General features: G+C 41.9%; 2 protein-coding genes across 2 annotated transcripts in view; both read left to right on the top strand.

The window, feature by feature from the left end:
- Window positions 1–25,737, top strand: part of LOC124149628 — an 87,229-nt gene that overhangs the window by 12,376 nt on the left and 49,116 nt on the right. The window lies entirely within an intron of this gene.
- Window positions 384–4,266, top strand: LOC124129261 (probable serine/threonine-protein kinase clkA). The gene is made up of 2 exons (XM_046492773.2): window positions 384–512; window positions 1,727–4,266. The coding sequence occupies exons 1-2, from the start codon at window positions 507–509 to the stop codon at window positions 3,896–3,898; spliced, it is 2,178 nt and encodes a 725-aa protein (XP_046348729.2). The 5' UTR covers window positions 384–506; the 3' UTR covers window positions 3,899–4,266.

A 25,737-nucleotide genomic window follows, 5' to 3' on the forward strand; every position in this document is an offset into this window, starting at 1 on the left:
TCTACACACGGTCAAGCTGAAGTAATAGATTCAAGTTGCACAACACAATTTATCTTGATCCATATCGGCGAGACTCCCCGTGACTGGTGCATGCTGGGTAAATAGGGGGTTTATTCCTGGTTCACTTATCATTAACCCATCTCGAGGCGCACGGATTAAGAAAGGGTTTACACTTGTATTGAATCAAATAATGGCATAAAATTGACACTTTTCATCGTCCATGCTCTGGGTCGTTGATAGAGACAATTTCTCTTAAATCATTTACTGACCCTTTGGGTTGGGTCCCTTGACCCTCCTAATTCTGACCAGCCGTTCATTTCTTTTGTTGTTGTTGAATAATTATAAATTTAAAGAGAGTAGCCTCGAATGTCCTGTATCGCGGATCGCACAGTAGCCGTGCTCTTAAAGTTTAACGGGAATCGGTTTGTGCTTTAAAAGACGGACACTGCCGGTGAGTCTTCACACTCGGATCTCATCTTCAGACAGAAACACTTGTGGGAGTCAAGATGAAGGTAAGATGCAGTTGAACTGTCTTGCTTCTTATTTCAGTATTTCGTTTTGTGTCACAATGTTTAGGGTATCAGGACTCAATTGTAACCATTTCTAAATATCACAGGAAACTGCTCTAATATATCTTGAGTTCGCTTCTCCTGTGAAATATTGCAGATTCCTTTTATCAAAAGATTCTTATTCAATACATACTAGCTTATAACATCTGACCACAATCGGTTTTTAAAAACCCAGAAGTAACACATTTTTTCCATAAACCAATCTTGTCTCTATGAAGTTCGCTTCTGCTGTTTAATGTCGCAGATTCATTGTATCAAGGTTTTCCTATTCTTAACATAGAGCCGTTACGCTAAATACGTGTAAAAAGGCTAAATTAACTCGTTCGTTCATATGTTGTCTTTTATGTAGAACATTCAACTACCTTCGTTTTTCTGTAAACAAAAACTTCAACCCCTTTTCCACAAACCCATCTTGTGAGTTGACAAGTGTGTTTGTTTAAACAATGTACTCACTCTTAACCACTGTTTGTGTCATCCAGTCATTCGTAAATAATAAACCCTCTCTAAACCGGCTTCTCTGAAAGAAATAAACCCTTTCTACACAGGATTAACCCGTCACTCTGTACAACGACCTCTCTGTAATCCGTTACTGTCTATAATACGCCCCTCTTTACACCGGTCTGTGACCCCCTGTGACCCCCACTGTGCAACCCGTTACTCTCTCTTCGACAACCCCTGTGTTAAACAACACGCTCTCTACAACCGCTTCGGTGTAACCACACTCTCTTTCTACAACGACCTCTCTGTAACCCAACATACTCTCCCACCTCCGTGTTAGAAGCCTATCCCCTCAATAACTGCATCTTTGTAAACAGAAATCTATTGCAAGTCTTGAGATACACATAGATCTACAACGCACCACTTATCTCAAAATAACGAGTTTGTATGAATGTGATATACAGTTTAAGCCAACTTCAGTATTGAAAATCACCGTAAAATGTAATATTTTATAAAACAAAATAATTGGAATTTTAAAACGTGTATTTCAATATCGGACGCAGTTTCCATATGTTCTAGTTTTGTCAACATTGATTACGTCAGGATGACGAAATAAGCAATGGCACGTTTCGTAAACATGTTAGCTGAATATCGATATGGTAGTTTAATGCGATGTAGGTGAAGCAGGTGTGTGTATCCTCATTTTTTACTGTTTTCAGTGTCTCTCTCTTGCCGTCATCGCCATCTGTGTGGCTGCTGCCGCATGCGACTTCTTCGACAACAATGGTGCCGCCGCCAACAACGGCCACCTGTCAGCCGGCGTTGACAACTACGGGAAGGGACAGTACGCCAACCAGAACACTGACCAAAAATACAACAGATACGACAACGCCGCCAACACATACAACAAAGCCGCCAACAACTACGCCAACCACGGCAACCACTACTACAAAGCAGCTGATCAGGCCGGCGTCCAGGGAGACGCTGCCTCCAACTACTACGGCAACAAGGCCGCCGCCCACGCCAATAACGCTTACGGCGATGCCGCCCACGACAACAAAGCCAACTACCACGACGCCGCCGCCAAACACTACGCCAGGAAAGACAACGCCGCCAGAGCTGGCTCTAACAACAACCACGCCAATAACAACTACTACAACAAGGGTGACGTCTTCAACACCGGCGTCAACTACGGCTTTGACAAGAAATACAACAAGAACTCAAACGAGGATGGCGACTATGAAGTCCTTGACACAAGCAGCGCTCACAATCTCGCCGACTACCGTGATCACAGCGGAGCCGCCAACTACGCCAACCGCGACCACGCCAACAGGAAATACGCCGCCGATGCCGCACACGCTCTGAAGGACAGTAAGTACGGACATGGCGCTGCCGCAAATCAATACGGAAACGGTAAATATGGCGCTGCCACCAGTCACGCTGCCAACAACGGTGCTGCCAACCACGCCACAGCTGCCAAATTAAACGAAGCAGCTGGAAGCAACAAGTACTACGACAACGCTCATGACGCTTCTAAAGATCAGTACGACAACTTCGCTAACAAGAATGCCTTCTACGACAGAAAAAACGCTGCTAACGCCGCCGCACAGGCCGCTCACAACCTCGCCGGCCACGGCACCCACGGCGTCTACGGAACTCGCGGATTCTCAGGCGTCGGAGGCGTTGGAGGCGTTGGAGGCGTCGGTAAAGGAAACGGCTACGGTAACGGCTACGGTCATGGTAACGGCTACGGTCAGCAATACGGTCAGCAATACGGTCAGCATGGTCAACAATACGGTCAGCAGGGACATGGTCTGTACGATAACGCCGCTCAAGGTCAGCACTCCAACCATTATGATTCAGCCGCCAATGCTGCCAATGTTAGAAATGGTAAATACGGATCTCACCTGAATGACTACCAGAGAAACAATGCCGGCGCTGCCTACCACAAGAACGGCTACAACAACGCTCAAGGCAATGACTACTACAAATCCGGTGCTGCTGCTGACAAGAACAACGCCTACAGGTCCAACACCGACGCTGCAGCTTCCGACAGACACGGGTACGACCACGCCGGTGCCGATGCTGCCAGCCTTTATAATGCCAAAGCTGCTGCCGCCGACAGTGTCAACTCTGCCAACGCCAAGGACAACTTCAGACGTAATTACAACGATGCTGCCAAGAAACACCATCTGGTCAAGAAGTTCCACCACCACAACAACGCCGGCGGCAACAACTACGAACGCCTCAACTACAACAGGAAGGACTACAAGGATAACTTCGCCAAGAACGCCAACGCTGCACACTCTAATGCCAACAAGTACTCTCAGAACTATTACAACGATGCTGCCAACGCAGCAGCCCACAACAACGACAAATATGCCGCCAACAACGCTGACAACGCCTACAAATACAATGACGCCGCTCAGGCCGCCAACGGCAATGCTGCTAAGAAATCTAACTACTACAAACAGAATGCTGCCAATGCTGCCGGAGCTAACAATAATGCCGCTGCTTCTAAATACAACGACTACAACAATGCTGCTGCTGCCCGCGCCAACGTCCTGAACAACTATGCCCACAACAAGTATGGATCCAATGCCCGTGCCTACAGTAACTCTCACGGCGCTGCCTCCAACCACGCCGCCGCCGCTCAACACGGTACCCCCTATAGCAACGGCTACGGTGTCGGACATGGAGTTGGTGTCGGTCACGGAGTTGGTGTCGGAAACGGTATTGGTGTCGGACATGGAGTTGGTGTCGGACATGGAGTTGGTGTCGGAAACGGTGTCGGAGGGTTCGGAGTTGGAAATGGCGTCGTGGGCGTTGGATTCGGCCGTGGGCTTGCTGGTGGTTTCGGAGGCGCCAAGGGTGGCTACCAGTACTATTAGACACTATCATAAGCCACAGGTTTATGGGATTCGTTGGGTTTATAGATGTTTTTTACCATTTTATACTGTTTGACACCGAAACTTGCAAATCCAGAAAATTGTGTGTTGTCTATCAATTTCTTTTGTAAATATACTTTCCAAGAAACTTTCACAAAAATTCGATTTATGATTCAAGAATTAGAAATTCGAGCTGAGCAAATCCATTAATATTGTTTCATCACCGTATCTCCTGCAGATTGCCAATCAGATGTTTCGACCCTTTAGACAAAGCGACTGCCACGTTGCATCTTTCGTGTATTTGTTGAGATTGGCTTATTTCAAGGAGTGCTGCTGATCACTCTGTCAGGTGTCGCCTTGTTTGTCCGAATAAATGATTCTTGAATATGCTCATATTTTTCTGTTTTATGTCACTTTATTTACAAGACCATTGATTTTTGTTGGTGTCTAATCTATAATAAGTAATTTGGGCGGCCATCTTGGATTTTCGTCACCACCAGGGGGAGCCGCATAATGGATTTGAATCATATACAGCACTGTTGCAATTAACCCTGAACTGATTACTGAATTTGACCAGATATTTATCATTTACTGAGCAAAGATTGACACCAGTAGAGACTTCAGCCAAATTGGCGGCCATCTTGGATTTTCTGCCACCAGGGGCCTTTAGTGAGCTTGATCCATATTCAGAAATGTTCCGAATGGATAAGTTTGGTGCTTTCTCAATATTCTCATAGTTTTCTGTTTTATGTCACTTTGCTTACAAGCCAATTGCTTTTTGTTGATTGATCTTCAATAACAACGATCTATTAATCCATACGTGCGAAATAATTAGCCGAGATTCTACAGTTGATTCAGCGAACATGCTGATCACCCGATCTTCTTTCGCCCTGTACAAGGATGAATGTTCGATACTATTTTACTTGATTATATGCAAAAATAACTGTCTTTATATGAATCCTATAAATAAATTGATAATTGGATATTGATAATAAAACTATTTTAGGGGTAGGATAAACACGGTATCCGTTGGGGTTGGAATGTGATGAATATTCAAATTAAAAAGGTCAGGTAGGTACTACTTTCATTGTTTACAAACAAACCTGGCGTTGCCCTAGTATTCCGGCGACTGAGTTAGAATAGATTCGGAAATAGTAAACAAATTACGGGAATAACAGATCACATTTCAATTAAGAAATAATTTGTGTAAAACAAGTTTCAACTGGAACTGTATTGAGTGAGTGAGTATGGTTTTACGCCGCTTGTTGCAATATTCCAGCAATATCACTGCGGGGGACACCAGAAATGGGCTTCACACATTGTATTCATGTCGGGTATCGAACGACCGAACGCTTTAACCACTAGGCCACTAGGCTACCCGACCGCCCCTGGAACTGTATTGAAGTTAAATATTTATGCGCACATTCCAGGTGAATGTACCGTTTGTGTACCGTTTATGTTCCATATTTGTACCGTTTTGTGCCGTTTTTTCGTCGATAGACTTTAAGAATGACATTATATAATAAAGAGGTTATCATGCATGTAAATTTCAAAATATCTTTTATTGGGTGAGGTGAGGTGAATTGGGGTTTCAAGATTATTGCACTTGTATAGCGACGTGCATGTACCGAGCGCCAGACAGGGTAACAACAAGAACCATCTTTTAACGTCTTTTGGTATGACGCGGCCGGGGATCGAACCCCGGACCTTCCGCTCTCCGGGCAGACGCTCTACCACTAGACCACGTAGGCGGTCCTTTTATTAGGAATAAACACCATGCATTTAGCTAATGGAGACTCGATAAATACACCATATATCCTGAATACAGGCTATGTTCCATCCCCTTGTAAGTTTTACCGTCATTATTATTAATGCTTTTAATGAGATTTTGATCACACTCATTCTCATATAACGGCCTTGTGACAATAGCCTTGCAATATTACGTGCATGTAAATTTCAAGGGTGAAAGGTCTGGTGTTTGAGTGGTTGCTGGAGACGCCATGATCATGACCTGTAGAACCGGCACACATAATGTCTACACGTGTGTCTCCGCAAACGACATACTAGTATTAGTATTTCAAAATCGTAACTACGTGAAAAATATTAATGTGATTTGGTGAGTGAGTAAGTTTGGGTTTAACGCCGCCTTGAACATTATACCAGCTTGTGGGAGGAATGCGTGAATTGATACATATCTGTGGTGAACCCCAAGAGCTCGGAAACGGTGCTGACAAAGAATTGTCATCATGGCGTATCTGGGATTCGAACCTTCGATCTGTTGATAAATACAAAGTGACTACAGCGCAAACATCTTTCACTTTATTTCGCAAAATAATACTGTGGAGCCTGCGCAGAAACTCCGCGGACATTTTTTTTAAATTCTGCGTATCTATGCGGTGACTACGCACACATTTTTGGAAATGTTCTGCGTATCTATGCGGTGACTACGCACACATTTTTGGAAATGTTATGCGTATCTATGCGGTGACTACGCACACATTTTTGGAAATGGTCCGCGTATCTATGCGGTGACTACGCACACATTTTTGTAAATGGTCCGCGTATCTATGCGGTGACTACGTACACATTTTTGTAAATGGTCTGCGTATCCATGCGGTGACTACGCACACATTTTTGTAAATGGTCTGCGTATCTATGCGGTGACTACGCACACATTTTTGTAAATGGTCTGCGTATCTATGCGGTGACTACGCACACATTTTTGCATGTGGTCTGCGTATCTATTCGGTGACTACGCACACATTTTTGTAAATGGTCTGCGTATCTATGCGGTGACTACGCACACATTTTTGCATGTGGTCTGCGTATCTATGCAAGGACTACACGGAACTACTACGGATTATCCGTGGATATTTGCGCAACAAATAGTCCCTTTCGTTGGGCTAATTAGTTTCCCGGTCCTTGGACGTCAGTAAAAACTTGTGAAGGATGACAAATTAAATCCCTTAACGTTCGATCATGATATATGATTAAGTATTGAATGTGTTTCGCTATTCATAAAATGTATTTTGACTCTATTATTAATGCCACAACGTTCCTGTTTGCATTTCATAACTAGGTCTTTAAAAGTTATTTTAATTATGGGTATAGCAGATTGAACGAGAACGAATGATGATTATAGAAACACATAAAGAATGTTTGTCAGTTTTATCAGCCACAATGTCTTATTTTTGTTTGTTTGTATTTGTTGTTTATCTCCGCACTCAGCAATATTCCGGCTATATGGCGGCGGTATGTAATTAATCGAGTCTGGACAAGACAATCCAGTGATTGATATCATGAGCATCGCTCTACATAACATGCATCAACCAAGTCATCGTGCCCGATATTAATAGAGTGAGGTTCATATGAAGGACATATGAAGCATACATGAACGTTATGTGTTTTTTATAGTAATGTGAGTAAGTGAGTATGTTTTTACGCCGCATTTAGTAATATTCCAGCAATATCACGGCGGGGAACACCAGAAATGGGCTTCACACATTGTACCCATCTTGTTTTGTACTTCGGTAATATTAAACATTTCTTCTTTCAATTTACACTGAGGGGCAGAGTTGCGTCCCTTGGGCACGCAAGAAACCTAAGATTGTGGGTTGGAATCCCGGTTCGCCCCGATTATGTTTCTAGGTTTGTCAGCATCATAAACCGTGTTCGTGGGTTTCAACAAAGTGATATACGTCTGAGACATGCATAAGCCGGGCTTTCCTCCCACATTAAGCTAACACGCCGTGATATAACTGGAATAGTTCTAAATTCGGTTAGACTCAACTCACTATTTATACTGCCCACCGCATCCTACAAATTATACATTAGGGGGAATAAGTGGCGAAATCACTGGACCAGAAGTAAGTGTGTACTAAACGGGTAGGCAGTATGAACATATAGACAGATATAGTTTATTATATATACTATTGGAGGCTAACAACATACACTGCAACTCGCCTGAGAGGTAACCTCTCATCGGTTAGACACCCGTAATAGTTAGACAGCTTAAACAACTCAATTTATGGTTGAGTGAACAGCAACTCAACATACTGTTACCTCAAGATGATTATGGGATATTCAAGTTGATGATAAACAAAGACAGGGTTGAATATTAACGTTATGTATTTTAATGCTATGCAACTTTTCTGTGAAGGATTTTATTTGGATTTTACAACGTTGCACGATTTATAAACATGGATGCAAACATTCTACATGTGAGTCTAGTAACAAGGCGAAGTAGGTGGCCAACAGCATCCATGTACTCGAGTGGTTTCTTCTATGCTTGTTGAAGTTGCTTCTTTAGTCGAGCAAGGCGGTTTTCAATTTCTCGGGACATTACTTTGCGGTTTGGTGGTGCAGCTCCAAAGTTCAGCTGCACAAAGTTGGCACTTTCACGGAATCAGTTTTTTTATCACTTGAATTAGAGTGAGTGAGTGAGTTGGGTTTAACTCCGCTTTTAACAGTATTCCAGTTATATCGCGACGTGTCAGCTTAATGTGGGAGGAAAGCCCGAAGTGATGCAGGTCTTAGACGTTACCACTTCGGTGAAACCCACGAGCACGGGTATAGTGCTGACAAACCTAGAAACATAATTGTGGCGAACCGGGATTCGAACACACAATCATAGGTTTCTTGCGTGCCCAAGGGACGCAACTCTGCACAGCGAATCGCGGCGCCTTAGACGACTGGGCCACCCGTGCCCCCGACTTGAGTTTGATAGATAGGTCGATGGCGGAAAGGCAAGGAACGGTTCAAACATTTTTTCCAAACCCAAAGTTCGAAAATGAGATTCGATATGAAGAATGCGCTAAACGAGTCTCTCAAAACGCTATTTTCCCCTATCGGCTACATAATCACAGTCACTAGGTTTTGTCTACATATGCGGTAATCAGAACAGCTAGCGTAGTACATAAACACCCCCAGTTTTGTAGCACTCCAGTTGTGCTTGAAACCGTAATGTGATTGGATATCTGCACATAAACCTTAATCACAGTACATCCCTCTGAGTAGTCAGCTCTCATTAGGACTGTCCCATTACAGCTGTGGTTATTATCCTAATTAAACCCCAAACTCACTGTCTGATAACTGACGGTCTCACTAATGTCTGTCTCACTAATGGAATATTACACCTGTGGAATCTCGGCTAATTATTGCGTTAGTATGTATTGATAGTAGGGCGGTTAAGGCTGGAATTTGTCAAAATTGTGCACTTTGGGTTAAAAGAACCAAACTTGGCACGCTTATACAATGAACCATTCCAGACATTTCTAGATATGGATCTAGCTCACCAGAGCCCCCTGGTGGCAGAGAATCCAAGATGGCCGTCACTTTGCCTGAAGTCTCAACATATGTCAACCTGTGCTCAGTATGTGATAAATATCTGGTCAAATTCAGTAATCTATTCAGGGTTAATTGCAACAATGCTGTATATGTTTCAAGTTCATTATGCGGCGCCCCCTGGTGGTGACGAAAATCCAAGATGGCCGCCAAAATTACTTATTTTAGATAACCGGTGTTGAGCTGAGTTTAACCAACAAAAATCAATGGGCTTGTAAGTAAAGTGAAATAAAATAGAAAAATATGAGCATATTCAAGAATCATTTATTCGGACAAGCAGGACAACACCTGACAGAGTGATCTGAACCACTCCTTGAAATAAGCCAATCTCAACAAATACACGAAAGATGCAACGTGGCAGTCGCTTTGTATAAAGCGTCGAAATATCTGATTGGCAAACTCGTCTCCAGCAACCACTCAAACAACAGACCTTTCACCCTTGAAATTTACATGCACGTAATATTGCATACCGTTGTCACTTATATGAGAATTCCACCTTTGAACGTTGACCGATGGCTAATGAAATCTACATTCGTCCAGTTCTAATGTCAGTTGTAGTGACCGGTGATCTTTGAGAGTGTGATCAAAATCTCATTAAAAGCATAAATAATAATGACGATAAAACAAGGGGATGGAACACAGCCTGTATTCAGGATATACGTTGTATTTATCGACGACGAGTCTCCATTAGCTAAATGCATGGTGATTATTCCTAATAAAAGATATTTTGAAATTTACATGCATGATAACCTCTTTGTTATATAATGTCATTCTTAAAGTCTATCGACGAAACAACGGTACAGAAATGATACAAAAATGGTACATAAACGGTACACAAACGGTACATTCACCTGGAGTGTGCGCATAAATATATCACTTCAATACAGTTCTAGGGGCGGTCGGGTAGCCTAGTGGCCTAGTGGTTAAAGCGTTCGCTCGTCACGCGTACACGGGTACAATGTGTGAAGCCCATTCCTGGTGTCCCCCGCAGTGATATTGCTGGAATATAGCAACAAGCGGCGTAAAACCATACTCACTCATTCACTCAATACAGTTCCAACTGAAACTTGTTTTACACAAATTATTTCTTAATTGAAATGTGATCTGTTATTCCCGTAATTTGTTCAATATTTCCGAATCAATTCTAACTCAGTCGCCGGAATACTAGGGCAACGCCATGTTTGTTAGTAAACAATGAAAGTATTACCTACCTGACCTTTCTAATTTGAATATTCATCACATTCCAAAACGGATACCGTTTTCATCCTTTGGCTTTATCCTGCCGAGAAACCCATCCCTAAAATATTTTTTATGATCAATATCCAATTATCAATTTATTTATAGGATTCATATACTGACAATTATTTTTGCCTTTGAGTTTTTGATCCAGTAAAATAGTATCGAAAATACATCCTGGTTCAGGGCGAAATAAGATCGTATGATCAGCATTTCTTAACTCGCTGAATCAACTGTAGAATCTCGGCTAATTATTTCGCACGTATGGATAAATAAATCGTTGTTATTGAAGATCAATCAACAAAAAGCAATTGGCTTGTAAGTAAAGTGACATAAAACAGAAAACTATGAGAATATTGAGAAAGCACCAAACATCGGAACATTTCTGGATATGGATCTAGCGCACCAGCCGCCCCCCGGTGGCAGAAAATCCAAGATGGCCGTCAATTTGGCTGAAGTCTCAACTGGTGTCAATCTTTGCTCAGTAAATGATAAATATTTGGTCAAATTCAGTAATCAATTCAGGGTTAATTGCAACAGTGATGGATATGATTCAAATCCATTATGCGGCGCCCCCTGGTGGTGACGAAAATCCAAGAAATTACTTATAGATAAGCCGGTTTTGATCGAAGTTCCACCAACAAAAATCAATGGTCTTGTAAATAAAGTGACATAAAACACAAAAAAATATGAGAATATTCAAGAATTATTTATTCGGACAAACAAGACGACACCTGATAGAGTGATCAGCAGCACTCCTTGAAATAAGCCAATCTCAACAAATACACGAAAGATGCAACGTGGCAGTCGCTTTGTCTATAGGGTCGAAATATCTGATTGGCAATCTGCAGGAGATACGGTGATGAAACAATATTAATGGATTTGCTCTGCTCGAATTTCTAATTCTTGAAACATAAATCATATCTTTGTGAAAGTTTCTTGGAAAGTAAATTGATAGACAACACACAGTTTTCTGGATATGCAAGTTTCGGTGTCAAACAGTATAAAATGGTAAAAAACATCTATAAACCCATAAACCATCGAATCCCATAAACCTGTGGCTTATGATAGTGTCTAATAGTACTGGTAGCCGCCCTTGGCGCCTCCGAAACCACCAGCAAGGCCACGGCCGAATCCAACGCCCGAGACGCCATTTCCAACTCCGAACCCTCCGACACCGTTTCCGAGACCAACTCCATGTCCGACACCAACTCCGCGACCGACGCCAACTCCATGACCGACACCAACTCCATGTCCGACACCAACTCCATGACCGACACCAACTCCATGTCCGACACCGTAGCCATTGCTATAGGGGGTACCGTGTTGAGCGGCGGCGGCGTGGTTGGTAGCAGCTCCGTGAGAGTTACTGTGGGCACGGGCATTGGATCCGTAATTGTTGTGGGCATAGTCGTTCAGGACGTTGGCGCGGGCAGCAGCAGCATTGTTGTAGTCGTTGTATTTAGAAGCAGCGGCATTATGGTTAGACCCGGCAGCGTCAGCAGCATTCTGGTTGTAGTAGTTCGATTTCTTAGCAGCGTTGCCGTTGGCGGCCTGAGCGGCATCATTGTATTTGTAGGCGTTGTCAGCGTTGTTGGCGGCATATTTGTCGTTGTTGTGGGCTGCTGCGTTGGCAGCATCGTTGTAATAGTTCTGAGAGTACCTGTTGGCATTAGAGTGTGCAGCGTTGGCGTCCTGGGCGAAGTTATCCTTGTAGTCCTTCCTGTTGTAGTTGAGGCGTTCGTAGTTGTTGCCACCGGCGTTGTTGTGGTGGTGGAACTTTTTGACCAGATGGTGTTTCTTGGCAGCATCGTTGTAATTACGTCTGAAGTTGTCCTTGGCGTAGGCAGAGTTGACACTGTCGGCGGCAGCAGCTTTGGCATTATAAAGGCTGGCAGCATCGGCACCGGCGTGGTTGTACCCGTGTCTATCGGAAGCTGCAGCGTCGGTGTTGGACCTGTAGGCGTTGTTCTTGTCAGCAGCAGCACCGGATTTGTAGTAGTCGTTGGCCTGGGCGTTGTTGTAGCCGTTCTTGTGGTAGGCAGCTCCGGCATTCTTTCTCTGGTAGTCATTCAGGTGAGATCCATATTTACCATTCCTAACATTGGCAGCATTGGCGGCTGAATCATAATGGTTGGAGTGCTGACCATGGGCGGCGTTATCGTACAGACCATGTCCCTGCTGACCGTATTGTTGACCATGCTGACCATATTGCTGACCGTATTGCTGACCGTAGCCGTTACCATGACCGTAGCCGTTACCGTATCCATTTCCTTTACCGACGCCTCCAACGCCTCCGACGCCTCCGACGCCTGAGAATCCGTGAGTTCCGTAGACGCCGTGGGTGCCGTGGCCGGCGAGGTTGTGAGCGGCCTGTGCGGCGGCGTTAGCAGCGTTTTTTCTGTCGTAGAAGGCATTCTTGTTAGCGAAGTTGTCGTACTGATCTTTAGAAGCGTCATGAGCGTTGTCATAGTATTTGTTGCTTCCAGCAGCTTCGTTTAATTTGGCAGCGGTGGCGTGGTTGGCAGCACCGTTGTTGGCAGCGTGGCTGGTGGCGGCGCCATATTTACCGTTTCCGTATTGATTTGCGGCAGCGCCATGTCCGTACTTACTGTCCTTCAGAGCGTGTGCGGCATCGGCGGCGTATTTCTTGTTGGCGTGCTCGCGGTTGGCGTAGTTGGCGGCTCCACTGTGATCACGGTAGTCGGCGAGGTTGTGAGCGCTGCTTGTGTCAAGGACTTCGTAGTCGCCATCATCGTTTGAGTTCTTGTTGTATTTCTTGTCGAAGCCGTAGTTGACGTCGGTGTTGAAGACATCACCCTTGTTGTAGTAGTTGTTATTGGCGTGGTTGTTGTTAGCAGCAGCTCTGGCGGCGTTGTCTTTCCTGGCGTAGTGTTTGGCGGCGGCGTCGTGGTAGTTGGCTTTGTTGTCGTGGGCGGCGTCGCCGTAAGCGTTATTGGCGTGGGCGGCGGCCTTGTTGCCATAGTAGTTGGAGGCAGCGTCTCCCTTGATGCCGGCCTGATCAGCTGCTTTGTAGTAGTGGGTGCCGTGGTTGGCGTAGTTGTTGGCGGCTTTGTTGTATGTGTTGGCGGCGTTGTCGTATCTGTTGTATTTGTGGTCAGTGTTCTGGTTAGCGTACTGTCCCTTCCCGTAGTTGTTCACGCCGGCTGACAGGTGGCCGTTTGTGGCGGCGGCGCCATAGTTGTCGAAGTAGTCGCATGTGGCAGCAGCCACACAGATGGCGATGACGGCAAGAGAGAGACACTGAAAACAGTAAATAATGAGGATACACACACTACAACTCTGGATATCTGTTAAGCGGCTTCTCAAAGGTTCAAAACGTTAAACTACAATTTTGACATTCAGGTATAACGTTCACAAAACATGCCTATGCCTATTTCGTCATCACTTACTACAAGCGAATGTTGACAAGGCTAGAACATATGGGAACAGCGTCCGACATTGAAATAAACGTTTTAAAAATTCGAAAGTTTTGGTGAAATAAAATGAGGATATTTCAGCGAGTTAAAATATCCCCTTTTCCCCCGTCACGAGATGAGAGAAAACATGATAGTTCACGAGACACATGGAATATCCTAATTTTTATATACTTTTTTTTGTAGTTGTCTACCGGAAAATTATTTTTTTTCATGACAAATGTAAAACCATGAAACGTAAATTCTCCTTTACCTTACACACAGGGACGGTTCACCGCCGTAACGATAAAGGGAGATAATTTGAGGGGAGGTAACTCTTGTATGACAATGGTTTCGTCAAAGTGCTTTGTTAACAGCAGTGAAATATCAAGTATAATGTTCATTAAAATGACAATATCACTTTTTTCAACTTCGGAAAACTCAGTATTTCACTCTGAAGTATATAATAAAATACGATATTATATAATGATTATCAGGATTGAAGTTGGTTTAATCCGAGGTAGTGAAGGTGTATGCTTACAAAGGGGCCGTGGAAGAAAGGTTTTAGAATTAACAAATCATCGGATGACACAAATACTGGTTAAGGGAATGTACATTGTTTAAACAAACACACTTGTCAACTCACAAGATGGGTTTGTGCAAAAGGGTTTGTAGTTTAGTTTACAGAAAAACGAAGGTAGTTGAATGTTTTTACATAAAAGACAACATATGAACGGACGAGTTAATTTAGCCTTTTTACATGTATGTAGCGTAACGGGTCTAGGTTAAGAAAAGGAAAACCTTGATACAATGAATCTGCAACATTAAACAGCAGAAGCGAACTTTATACTGAGGCAGTTTCCTAAAGTATGTGGACCGCCTCCGTGGTCTTGTGGTAGAGCGTCCGCCCGGAGAGCGGAAGGTCCAGGGTTCGATCCCGGGCCGCGTCATACAAAAAGACGTTAAAAGATTGTACTTGTTGTTACCCTGTCTGGCGCTCGGCATTAAGGGGCTAAAACAAGGACTGGTCGGCTCGGAGTCAGTATACTGTGTCTGAGTGGGGTATTCATGTTAAACTGCGGCATGGTATCTCAGTGAGCTAGCACTATAAATCGGCATCAGTCCGGACTAGTACAAGCAGCCACACACACACATACACGTACATGCACGTCGCTATATAAGTGCAATAATCTTGGACGCGACGTTAAACCCAATTTCACCTCACCTCACCTAAAGTATGTATTGGAAATTGTTACAATTGAGTCCTGATACCCTATACACTATACGAACAACTGAAATAAGAAGCAAGACAGTTCAACTGCATCTTACCTTCATCTTGACTCCCACAGGTGTTTCTGTCTGGAGATGAGATCCGAGTGTGAAGACTCACCGGCAGTGTCCGTCTTTTAAAGCACAAACCGATCCCCGTTAAACTTCACGAGCCGCTGATTACACGGTTACTGAGCGATCCGCTACACTGGACATTCATGGCTAGTCTCTTTAAACTATTAATTATTCATCAACAGCATACACCTGCCTCCGAATGTGGTCTTGGTCACAAATATTAAATTAATATTAACTCGCTTTTGTCAGCATTTAATGTATGCATGGATAGAACCAGACTTTAAAACGAAAAACACTCAGATTGACAGTTGATGTGTGCCCACGAGAAAACAAGAAGAAAAGCCGATACTTCTAGTATCACGACTTCCATTATTGCTACTGCTGCTAACGCTAAGGTATCTTCCCAAAACGTAGACCTGCCAAAACGCAGACCCGTTAAAACAACACTCGTTATGGCTGGTTGCATCAGTAATAAGTACCCTGTACCCTTGATTAAGTAAAATGGTATCACCCATGTAACAAGAAAGAAAGCTCGGTAGATTTCACAATTTTTCTGGGACAAGACATACTCAACTTTTGTAAGTCCGGCCACAGCTTAATTTGACGAGGTTGAAGCTCAACGCTGATGCTACTGCTGCTCATGTCAATGCCAATGCCACCATTTTCATGCTGCTTCTCTATACGTTCCAATTTTTAGTGATTTATTTACGGATTTCTTCAAACATTTGGTCTGTGATCGAAATAAAACTATAAATTACTGGTTTTGAAAGTACTGATGCAAAACATCCCGGAACCAGTTGACAACCGCCAACAGACGTTTTCTATATTAATTATCCAGTTATGTCCATTTTTCGGAAAGAGGCCTGTGCAGGCGACACTATTTTGTATTTAAGCGAAATGTATTTACAGACTCGGAGAGGATTAATATATATATACATGGACACTTTCGTCCACGTTACATTAATTACCTATATAATTTTTATATATATATTTTTAAGGTGGAAACCCGATTCTTTACATGGACACTTTCGTCCCTTTTACATTAATTACTTATACATACATACATATACATATATATATACACACACACACACACATATATATATATATATATATATATATATATATATATATATATATATATATATAAGTGTGTATATATACATATATATGTCATGTATATATATACATGTATATATATATCAATATATATCAATATATATATATATATATATATATATATATATATATATATATATATATATATATATATATATATATATATATATGTAAAAGTAATTAATGTAAAGTGGACGAAAGTGTCCATGTGAAGAATCAGGTTTCCACTTTAAAATATCAAATAAGTACGAGTCGTAATTCGGAAAATACATAGTTGTGATTTATAGCAGATTGATTTATTAACCAAACGGACCAAATTTATTTGCAAGCTAGTTTTATGCAAACCGGTTACAGATTGCAAATATTACATGTAAGCACGCAAATGACCAAACTGTGCGAGTGAGTGAGTGAGTGAGTTAGTGAGTTGGAGTTTGGACAGCTTTGAACTTTATTCCAGCCGTATCACTACATACCAGCTTTTGGTAGGAAAGTCCAAATTGATGATGACTTTAGCCACTTTTGTGAAAACCAAGAGCTCGGGTATGGTCTTGCCAAACAAAGAATCCATATCAGGGCATATTTGGGATTCGAACCAACTAACAGGTGACCAGTAGAGGTAGTATTGGGAGCAGGCCTTATGGCGTTTGTGTTCTATTTTAGCCTACATTTATCAAATATGAAATATAAATGAACTATTTATTTATTATATTCTCTCCGAGTCTGTAAACATATTTTGCTTAGATAATTTGTAGTATCGGGTGCATGGGTCCATTTTCGAGGCATGGGCGGAACTGGTACAAAACAGAGTACAAAACAGTCTGTTATTATTACTGCCTTTGCCTACAGGTTCCTGAAAGTCTTAGTGGTTGAAAAACTGGTCATTTTCACTTTTATTTCGATCAACCATCCTGTTTTCTGAGAAATCCGTAACTAAATCACTGAAAAATGAAAGGTCTAGAGTAACAACATGAGAAGATCCGGGATATAAGAGGTCTTCAGCAACCCATGCTTGCGGTAAAAGGTCGCAAGAGGCGACTTACAGGATCGGGTGGTCAGGCTCGCTGACTTGGTTGATGCATGTCATCGTATCCCAATTGCGTGGATCGATGTCAATCACTCGATTGTGTGGTCCAGACGCGATTATTTACAGACCGCCGTCATATAGCTGGCATTTTGCTGAGTGCGGCGTTAAACAAACAAACAAACAAACAAACAAACAAACAAAGCAACATGAACAATAGTAGCAGTGGCATAGCCGTATCAGTAACAGTAACAGAAGAATAATTGATGTAACGATAAAGTAGTATGGTAGTAGTATCAACGTTTCATATTTGTTTTGTCGCTGTTTTCTTGTGGATATACATCGATTTTGCAAGCTGAATGCTTTTCGTTTTTAAGTCAAGTCAGACACATTCATACATGTAACGCTGATTAAACTGAAGTAATATTTATTTCATATGTGTGATCAGGTTCATATTCAAAGTCATGTGTTTGCGTAACAATTTCAGTACATATAAAAGAAGGATATGTTGCATACTGTATGAACGAATAATGTTTTCGAGTAGTACCTCTTTAATGCTACATTGCGTTCTCAAACAGACCTTACGGTAGGGGACGTTTTCAGACTAACGGGGTCCACATTAACGAGGTGTCACTAAAATTAAACTACGTTTATAACGATCTGACGGTTATAACGAACTGACGGTAATAACGAACTGTTTTTATTTGGTCCCGGCAATTGCTGTATATATGCGGTATGCATGCTTATAACGAACTAAAATAAAACTATGTTTATAACGATGTGACGGTTATAACGAAGGGACGGTTATAACGAACTGTTTTTATTTGGTCCCGGCAATTTGCTGTATATATGCGGTATGCATGCTTATAACGAACTAGAATTAGTACTCCCTTTGATTTCGTTATAACCGTAGTTTTCTGTATATATTTAATATGTCACTATTTCCTTTGTGACAGAGTTCGCGTAACAGTCGACGTTGAGCTTATGAAAACACGTACCTCTCTATTAAACTATAGCTCCCTAATGCTCTGACACTGACGTTTATGGGTTAACTGCAATAAACAAACCTGCTTGGTATGCCTGACCGTTTATACGATCATGAAAACTCCACACGCTATCTATTACAGTGTTTTTAAAGATCTCTCATATCTTCTTAAGATTAAAAATCGTAAATCGAAAAATACAAGCGGCTATTTCTACGCCGGATTATTAGGATTGCATTAAGTTTTCACACATACGGGAATTTCCAAAGTCGTGAAGTTTTCCGTTGAGAAAAAGTGAATTTTCAATATATATTTGCCTTGTTGTGTGTTTCATATAGGTCACAGTGACATTAACTACGTATTTTGATTTACCTTTTTTTAATCATTTGATAGCAGATGTTTATTTGTCGTAGATCAAATATATAAATTACCAGTGATAAGAGCAAAACAAATTCGAACGAATAAACAATTGGAATAGGCTCGATTGTGTCGTGAGTGATTCAAGTCGGAACAACCATTGTAGGTCAAACACGAAACAACTGCCATTGAATGTTTCTTTTTTTCATAACGAGTGAGAGAGTTAAAATTTAACGTCGCGTCGGCAGCCATATAGCGACGAGACCAAGTTAATATATTCACAATTGTCTTTCATAACGAAGACTCAGTTTGACGAAATACCTATAGCCCAGCAAAGCATGTTGTGTCTTAAATACACAGTTATGGCATCTATACATCTTTTTTAACTTTTCGCCCCTACTTGATAAATATTGGATTGCTCTGTTTTGAGATTGTTAATCTCCAGGTACTGATACTTCGAATGTGCCTGAATATTCAGTGCTGATCGGTCAACCATTATTTTCTTATTCTTAACTATATATTCGACCGATCGGGATGACACTGCTGTTTCTTATCAATCTTTGTGTGTTGCGTGGTGAGATATGTTAAGCATATCTTAGGTTTATTGTTTAATTTACAAGGTTTAAAGGCCCCCAGCTGACTGAACTGTTCAGCCATGATACGGCCAAGCCCCTCAGGGCAGGGAAGCATGCCCTTGGTCGCCTCCGTGGTGTAGTGTATAGACCGTCCGCCCGGAGAGCAAAGGGTCGGTGCTCGTTTTGTGAATAAGTACTGCAACTTCAACTCAATTCATTAATGTTTCGAAAATACACTCACAGTGGCATATGGGACACAATAATATAAAATTTTCAGTATGTACAAAATGGCAGCATTTACAGGAATAACGCAAATAGAATAAGTAGATACTAATTAATTTGACTAATTGTATTACATGTATACACATGGGTAAGGCATTTACAGGTAGAGACGGTTTACATCTCTATATCCGAAGGAGCATTTCGATGGGAATGGTGCCGCCCGGATTAACGAGGTTTCACTGTACACAATAAAACAAATATGTCACTAGCTGGATATATTTCCCATAGATATATTTTGTGTTGGGTTGTAAGTAAACCCAGATGCGCATTTCTTTCGCTACCTCTACTAGCTGACACATCCGTTTGATGTAATTGATTAAGAAGGGCATCAATAACGAAGTTGTCGTTATTCGCTATGCAGAGTCGCGCTTATCGTGTGTTCGAATCCCTGATTATGTTCTTGGTTTCATCGTCATGCCCCTGCTTGTGGATTCACAAAAGGTCTACGACTTGAATCACTTTGGGATTTCATTCCCTATCAAACACACCTGAGATACCAATCAAAACGCTAAGCTTAAACTACTTACCAATACATTTGCATAAATGAAACATTTATGGGTACAATACAATACAATACAATACAATACAATACAATACAATACAATACAATACTTCACAGAAAGTATTTGAGAGAAGTGGAATTAAAACAATGGGGTTTCTCAAAAACTCAAACGATTTGATTGAATTACTACATTGTACCAATACCAGTATGTCAAAATATTTGGTTTTCACCTTTGTACACCACTGTTCCTAACAAAACACTTGAGAAAAAAAGCATCATTCCTTGATTCCTAGGGCATTTGTCTCTAAACGTGGTGACCACATATAATATACAGTTACATCTCTATCGTTTAAGATTCTGTACAATTTGTCAATAATGAACGCAACTGTCATCTGAAGTTTACTGAGCGAACACTATTTCAAAAGCTGGATTTTCTCAATGATGACATCAATGTAACATTTAGGGTAAGACAGAAAGATGTAGGTATCCCCATGCGAACCAGTTGTGCTCCCCTTCTTGCTAATTTGTTTCTTTAAGCATTTACATAGGAGTTTCTGCGCGCATTGGAAAAATCAAAACTCGGGAATTTGCAATTGGCCAAAAAGTTTAACTTATTCATCTTCAGGTATAGCGATGATCTGATATCGCTTTATGAAGAAACATATTCCGGCGTATCCAGCCTTTGATGTCTACATTTCACAACTGTTGGGGTACAATCTTTCTCCGAAGATCTCAAAGAGCGTAATTTGACTTTCTCTAAAGTTGTTTGATCAGGGTTACAGTGACAGAGTGAGTTTAGTTTTACACCACAAGGCCTCCAAAAGCTTCCAAAAGGTTTTATAGAAGATATGTGGAGGACATTTCCAAATTTGATGCTTCATTGATAAAGATATGTCCGATGCAATTTCTTTTGACTGGAACCATGAAAATTTGACTTGCCTTTGCATGTGTTTGTGTGGGTACCAGGATATGCTCACCTTTTCGCGAACACCTGGCATCATTACTATTTGATAGTGCTTCATTAAAACATGCTGATATTGTCGGAATTGTACAGTGGACTCTGCTTATAGTATATATGTGTTTTATGTATATGTGTGTTTTTTATGTAAATATATTTCTCCTTGTTACTTTTCATATATATTACATTTCAAAGTAACAAGGAGAAATATATTTATATGAAAAACATAAACATGTTTTTTTAATATACGCACATACACACACACACACACACACACACACACACACACACACACACACACACACACACACACACACACACACACACACACACACACACACACACACACACACACACACACACACACACAAAGAGAGAATGATATATGCGTGGGTACATATATGTGTATTAGTGAGGCTTTGTGTCTATCTACCCTCGTACTGGTATTTATAATGGGCATGTGTTGGTACTAGTGCCAATATTTAGTATCAGTATTCAATATGTGTGTACTTGAATACAAGTCAGTATGACTCTATGTTTTTCACATTTATTTCTAATTATGTAAAACGTTTCAAACTGTAAAAATAAGCAGAAGAAATCATAATTTATATATATTTACATATATAAGTCTTTTATATAATTCTATATTATTTACGTGAATGATGTAAGTAGGAAGAGCGTCTCTTCGGCTAATATCACCCTGATTAGTAATTTATACTATTTTATATACTCACCGACAAATACCATTTGACGAATACCATACATGTTGGTTAACATATGAAGAATTACTCATTTTCAAGAGATGTTAGATTGGTTCGATGCACAAACGAACATACTGGTACGTTGTGTGAACCGACGCTCATGAACGCATCACATGTGACGTCATAGATCTATGACTCGAGATGCACCATTTGTCTCATGCATGATTAGCATGTAAACTTTGGAAATCACGTGCAGCATATCGTGATAAGAATAAAGACACTGTGGTTACACTGTAATAGTTGTTTGTTTTGTCATTAATTGGTACGCATTGGAAACATCTCTTCTCAACGTACATACTTATATGTATACACATTATATTATATGTTTTTTGTAATTCGCGTTTCTTTTGTCGGTGAGTAATGGTTAGTTGGTTGGTTTGTTGTTTAACGCCGCACTCAGCAATATTCCAGCTATATGACGGCGGTCTGTAAATAATCGAGTCTGGACAAGACAATCCAGTGATTGACATCATGAGCATCGATCCACGCAATTGGGATCGATGACCTGCATCAACCAAGTCAGCGAGCCTGACCACCCGATCCCGTTAATCGCCTTTTACGACAACCATAGTCACCTTTTACGGCAAGCATGGGTTGCCGAAGACCTATTCTACCCCGGAATCTTCACGGGTCCGGTGAGTAATGAGTATATAAGCCTGACTAAGTGTGACATACCAGTGTTACATTGGGTAAATGTCGTGTGCCGATGCTTCCCAACGTGTTCGTCAATATCGGTGTAAAACCAACTCCTGTTATAACCTAGACTTCCACACTCCGCGGTACGCACATTCCACAAGGCACATATTCATTTCAGACAAAATGTCATTTCAACATGTAAAGTTCTACTGATAGTTATTGATAACCCACATCCATTTGAACCAACTGTTTGACAGGAAATATGCCGATACTACACAATCGATATATGCACGCATATAAATCGATTGTTACCGAAATTCCTTAAACTGATATAATACATTGATATTGGTGGGTTTCAGTTATTAAAAAAATGTCATAATTGTGGAATAACTTTCATATCGACATAGTGCTTGCTCATAGCATGGTCGGAATCGTACAATGCAATCTGCATTTAGCAGATGTTTTTTAATAAGAAAAGAGTATTGTCGTATTTATTCACTCTCTATTTTGAAGAAAAAATACCAATTAAAAGAAAGCAAACCTAACGTGCAATAAAAATTGAACATGTTATATAGTTTCTTAATGTTACAGTGCATATTTCACCGAATACCTATCAAAAAAAGAAAGTGATTTCACACAAGAATCAAAATAATGTTATAACGTAATTTGTAACATGAACCGCAACAATTTGTACCTGTGTGATACGAGGTATGGATAACGCCATCCACTCTACCTTATAGACTCTAATGATATACGGAGATATACTGAAACAGTTAATGGTTATTACTAATCTGTCATTAAAAGCCAATGTGTATGAATATGTATACCCTGTCCCTCTAAGTGTCCCCTACCCCCGGGGAGGGTGAGGTAACGCGTCTGTCTACCCCCACCGTCTCTAGACGGTGTTGGTTTAACGACGGAGCCGCCACTGTTTGATTAAAGAAGCTGGTCGCGGTGTGATCCCTCGTTATGACCCAGTTAAATTTTATGGCGATGAAGACGATGGTTTATAAGCAGGGTTGATACAGCGAGACAGCAGAACAGTCGGCTCTTCATCAGACACGGACACAGACAGGCAACAGTCAGTATGCAGGTAAGACACTTTTACATCTGTCTTGAAGTAAGAAGCGAAATAGGATTTTGGCATTTGCTTTGTATGTTTAAGTTAGAAACGGAAAATAATTGAACATGAATGGGCTTGCTTGATATATTGAAGTAATTCTGACAAATTTGACAAAAAATGCGTTTGATGAACATGAAAAACAGTTAATGAAATATTTAACAACAATGCAATTCTTTATACAAAAGATAAATAAAACCCGTATCAAGTTACATGTAATAAGTAAAGGAAAATATGTTGGAATAAACCAATAATTATGTACATGTATACTTGTACTTATAGGGGTTTTGTAATAGAATTAAAATAGTTCGTTTATGTCATCAGCTGTGCAATGTCCGTGGCGACTGAAGCGAAACTTTGTGTATGTATATATATAGCTTTAAGGTGTTAACGATAACAATATTTAAGTGAATTAAGGGACATTTATGAAAGAGGAAGTTGACGAAATTAATGTTGTGAAACAAAAGCAAGCATCAGACACTCAACAGACAAGAGTTTGAGATCACCGAGTATATGTTTACAGTAATTTTGAGGTGGGGTCGAGTAAAATATTAATTAAAAAATATTACCACTAATACTACTATATGAACAATCTGGGTTTTTTTCAGTGTCTCCCCGTCGCCGTCGTCGCTTTGTGCGTCGTTGTCGTCTCCAGCATGTCCTACAACAACAACTTTGGCTCTGTCGGACAGGTCGGCCACGTTGCCTCGGGTCTCAACGACTACGGCAAAGGACAATATGAAGGCGCAGAGGGTCTTCGTCGTTACGGAAGCAAAAACAGCGCTGCCAATGCCTACAACAAAGCCGCCAACAACTACGCCGCCCACGGTAACAACTACCACAAGGCTGCTGATGAGGCCAGCGCTAAGGGGGACACCGCCTTCAACTACTACGGCCACAAGAACGCTGCTCACGCTGACAAAGCTTCCGGTGCTGCCGCTCAGGCCAACAAAGCCAACTACCACGATGCTGCCGCCAAAAACTACGCCAGGAAGGACGCCGCCTCCAAAGCTGCTGCCAACAACGACTACGCCAACAACAACTACTACCGAAAGGGGAACGTATTCAACACCGGAGTCCACTACGGCTTCGACAAGAAGTATAACAAGAACGCCGATGAGGACGGGGACTACGAAATTCTTGATGACAGCAGTGCCCACAACCTCGACGAATATGAAGATAAGAACAAGGCTTACAGCACCGCCAACAGTGACCACGCCGCCAACAAGTATGCTGCTGATCGCTCCCACGCTCTGAAAGACAGCAAGTACGGTAAAGGCGCCTACAAGGCCCAATACGGTAACGGTAAATACGGCTCTGCTGCTAGTCACGCTGCCAAAAACGGTGCTGCCAACCACGGCTACGACAGTAAACTGAACGAAGCAGCCGGAAGCAACAAATACTCCGCCAACGCTCACGATGCTGCCATCAACAAACATGACGACTTCACCGGCAGGAACGCCTACTACGACAGAAGGAACGCTGCTAATGCCGCTGCACAGGCTGCCCACAACGTTGCCGGATATGGAGGTCTCGCTCATGGTGGCCACGGTGTCGGTGGTGTCGCTGGTTCTCTGGGTGTATCTGGAGTAGGATACGGCAAGGGCTACGGTAAGCAGTACGGTCAGGGATACAACAATGGCTACCTCGGACATGACGCACACAACAACAAATACTACGATGCTGGCGCCCAAGGTCAACACGCAAACTACTATGACGGTGCATCCAATGCCGCTCTCGCCAAAGCCGGAGGATACGGATCCAAACTGGGTGAATCCAGCCGAAACAAGGCCGACGCCACCTATAAGAGAAACGGCTACAACAACGCTCAAGCCAACGACTACTACAAGTCTGGAGCTGCTGCTGCCAACAACAACGCCTACAGATACAACAAGGATGGTGCCGCTGCCAACAACCACGGCTTCAGTCACGCCGGTGCCGACGCTGCCAGTCTCTATGACAACAAAGCCGCTGCTCACGACAATGCCAACTCTGCTTACGCCAAGGACAACTTCAGACGTAAGTACAACGATGCTGCCAAGAAACACCATCTGGTCAAGAAGTTCCACCATCATTCCAACGCCGGCGGCAACAACTACGAGCGTCTCAACTACGACAAGAAGGACTACAAGGACAACTTCGGCCAGAACACCAATGCCGCTCATGCCAACGCCAAGAAATCAACCCAG

Source organism: Haliotis rufescens, unplaced genomic scaffold (genome assembly GCF_023055435.1).
Source record: "Haliotis rufescens isolate VD_foot unplaced genomic scaffold, xgHalRufe1.0.p SCAF_7, whole genome shotgun sequence".
In the NCBI taxonomy this organism is placed as follows: Eukaryota; Metazoa; Mollusca; class Gastropoda; order Lepetellida; family Haliotidae; genus Haliotis; species Haliotis rufescens.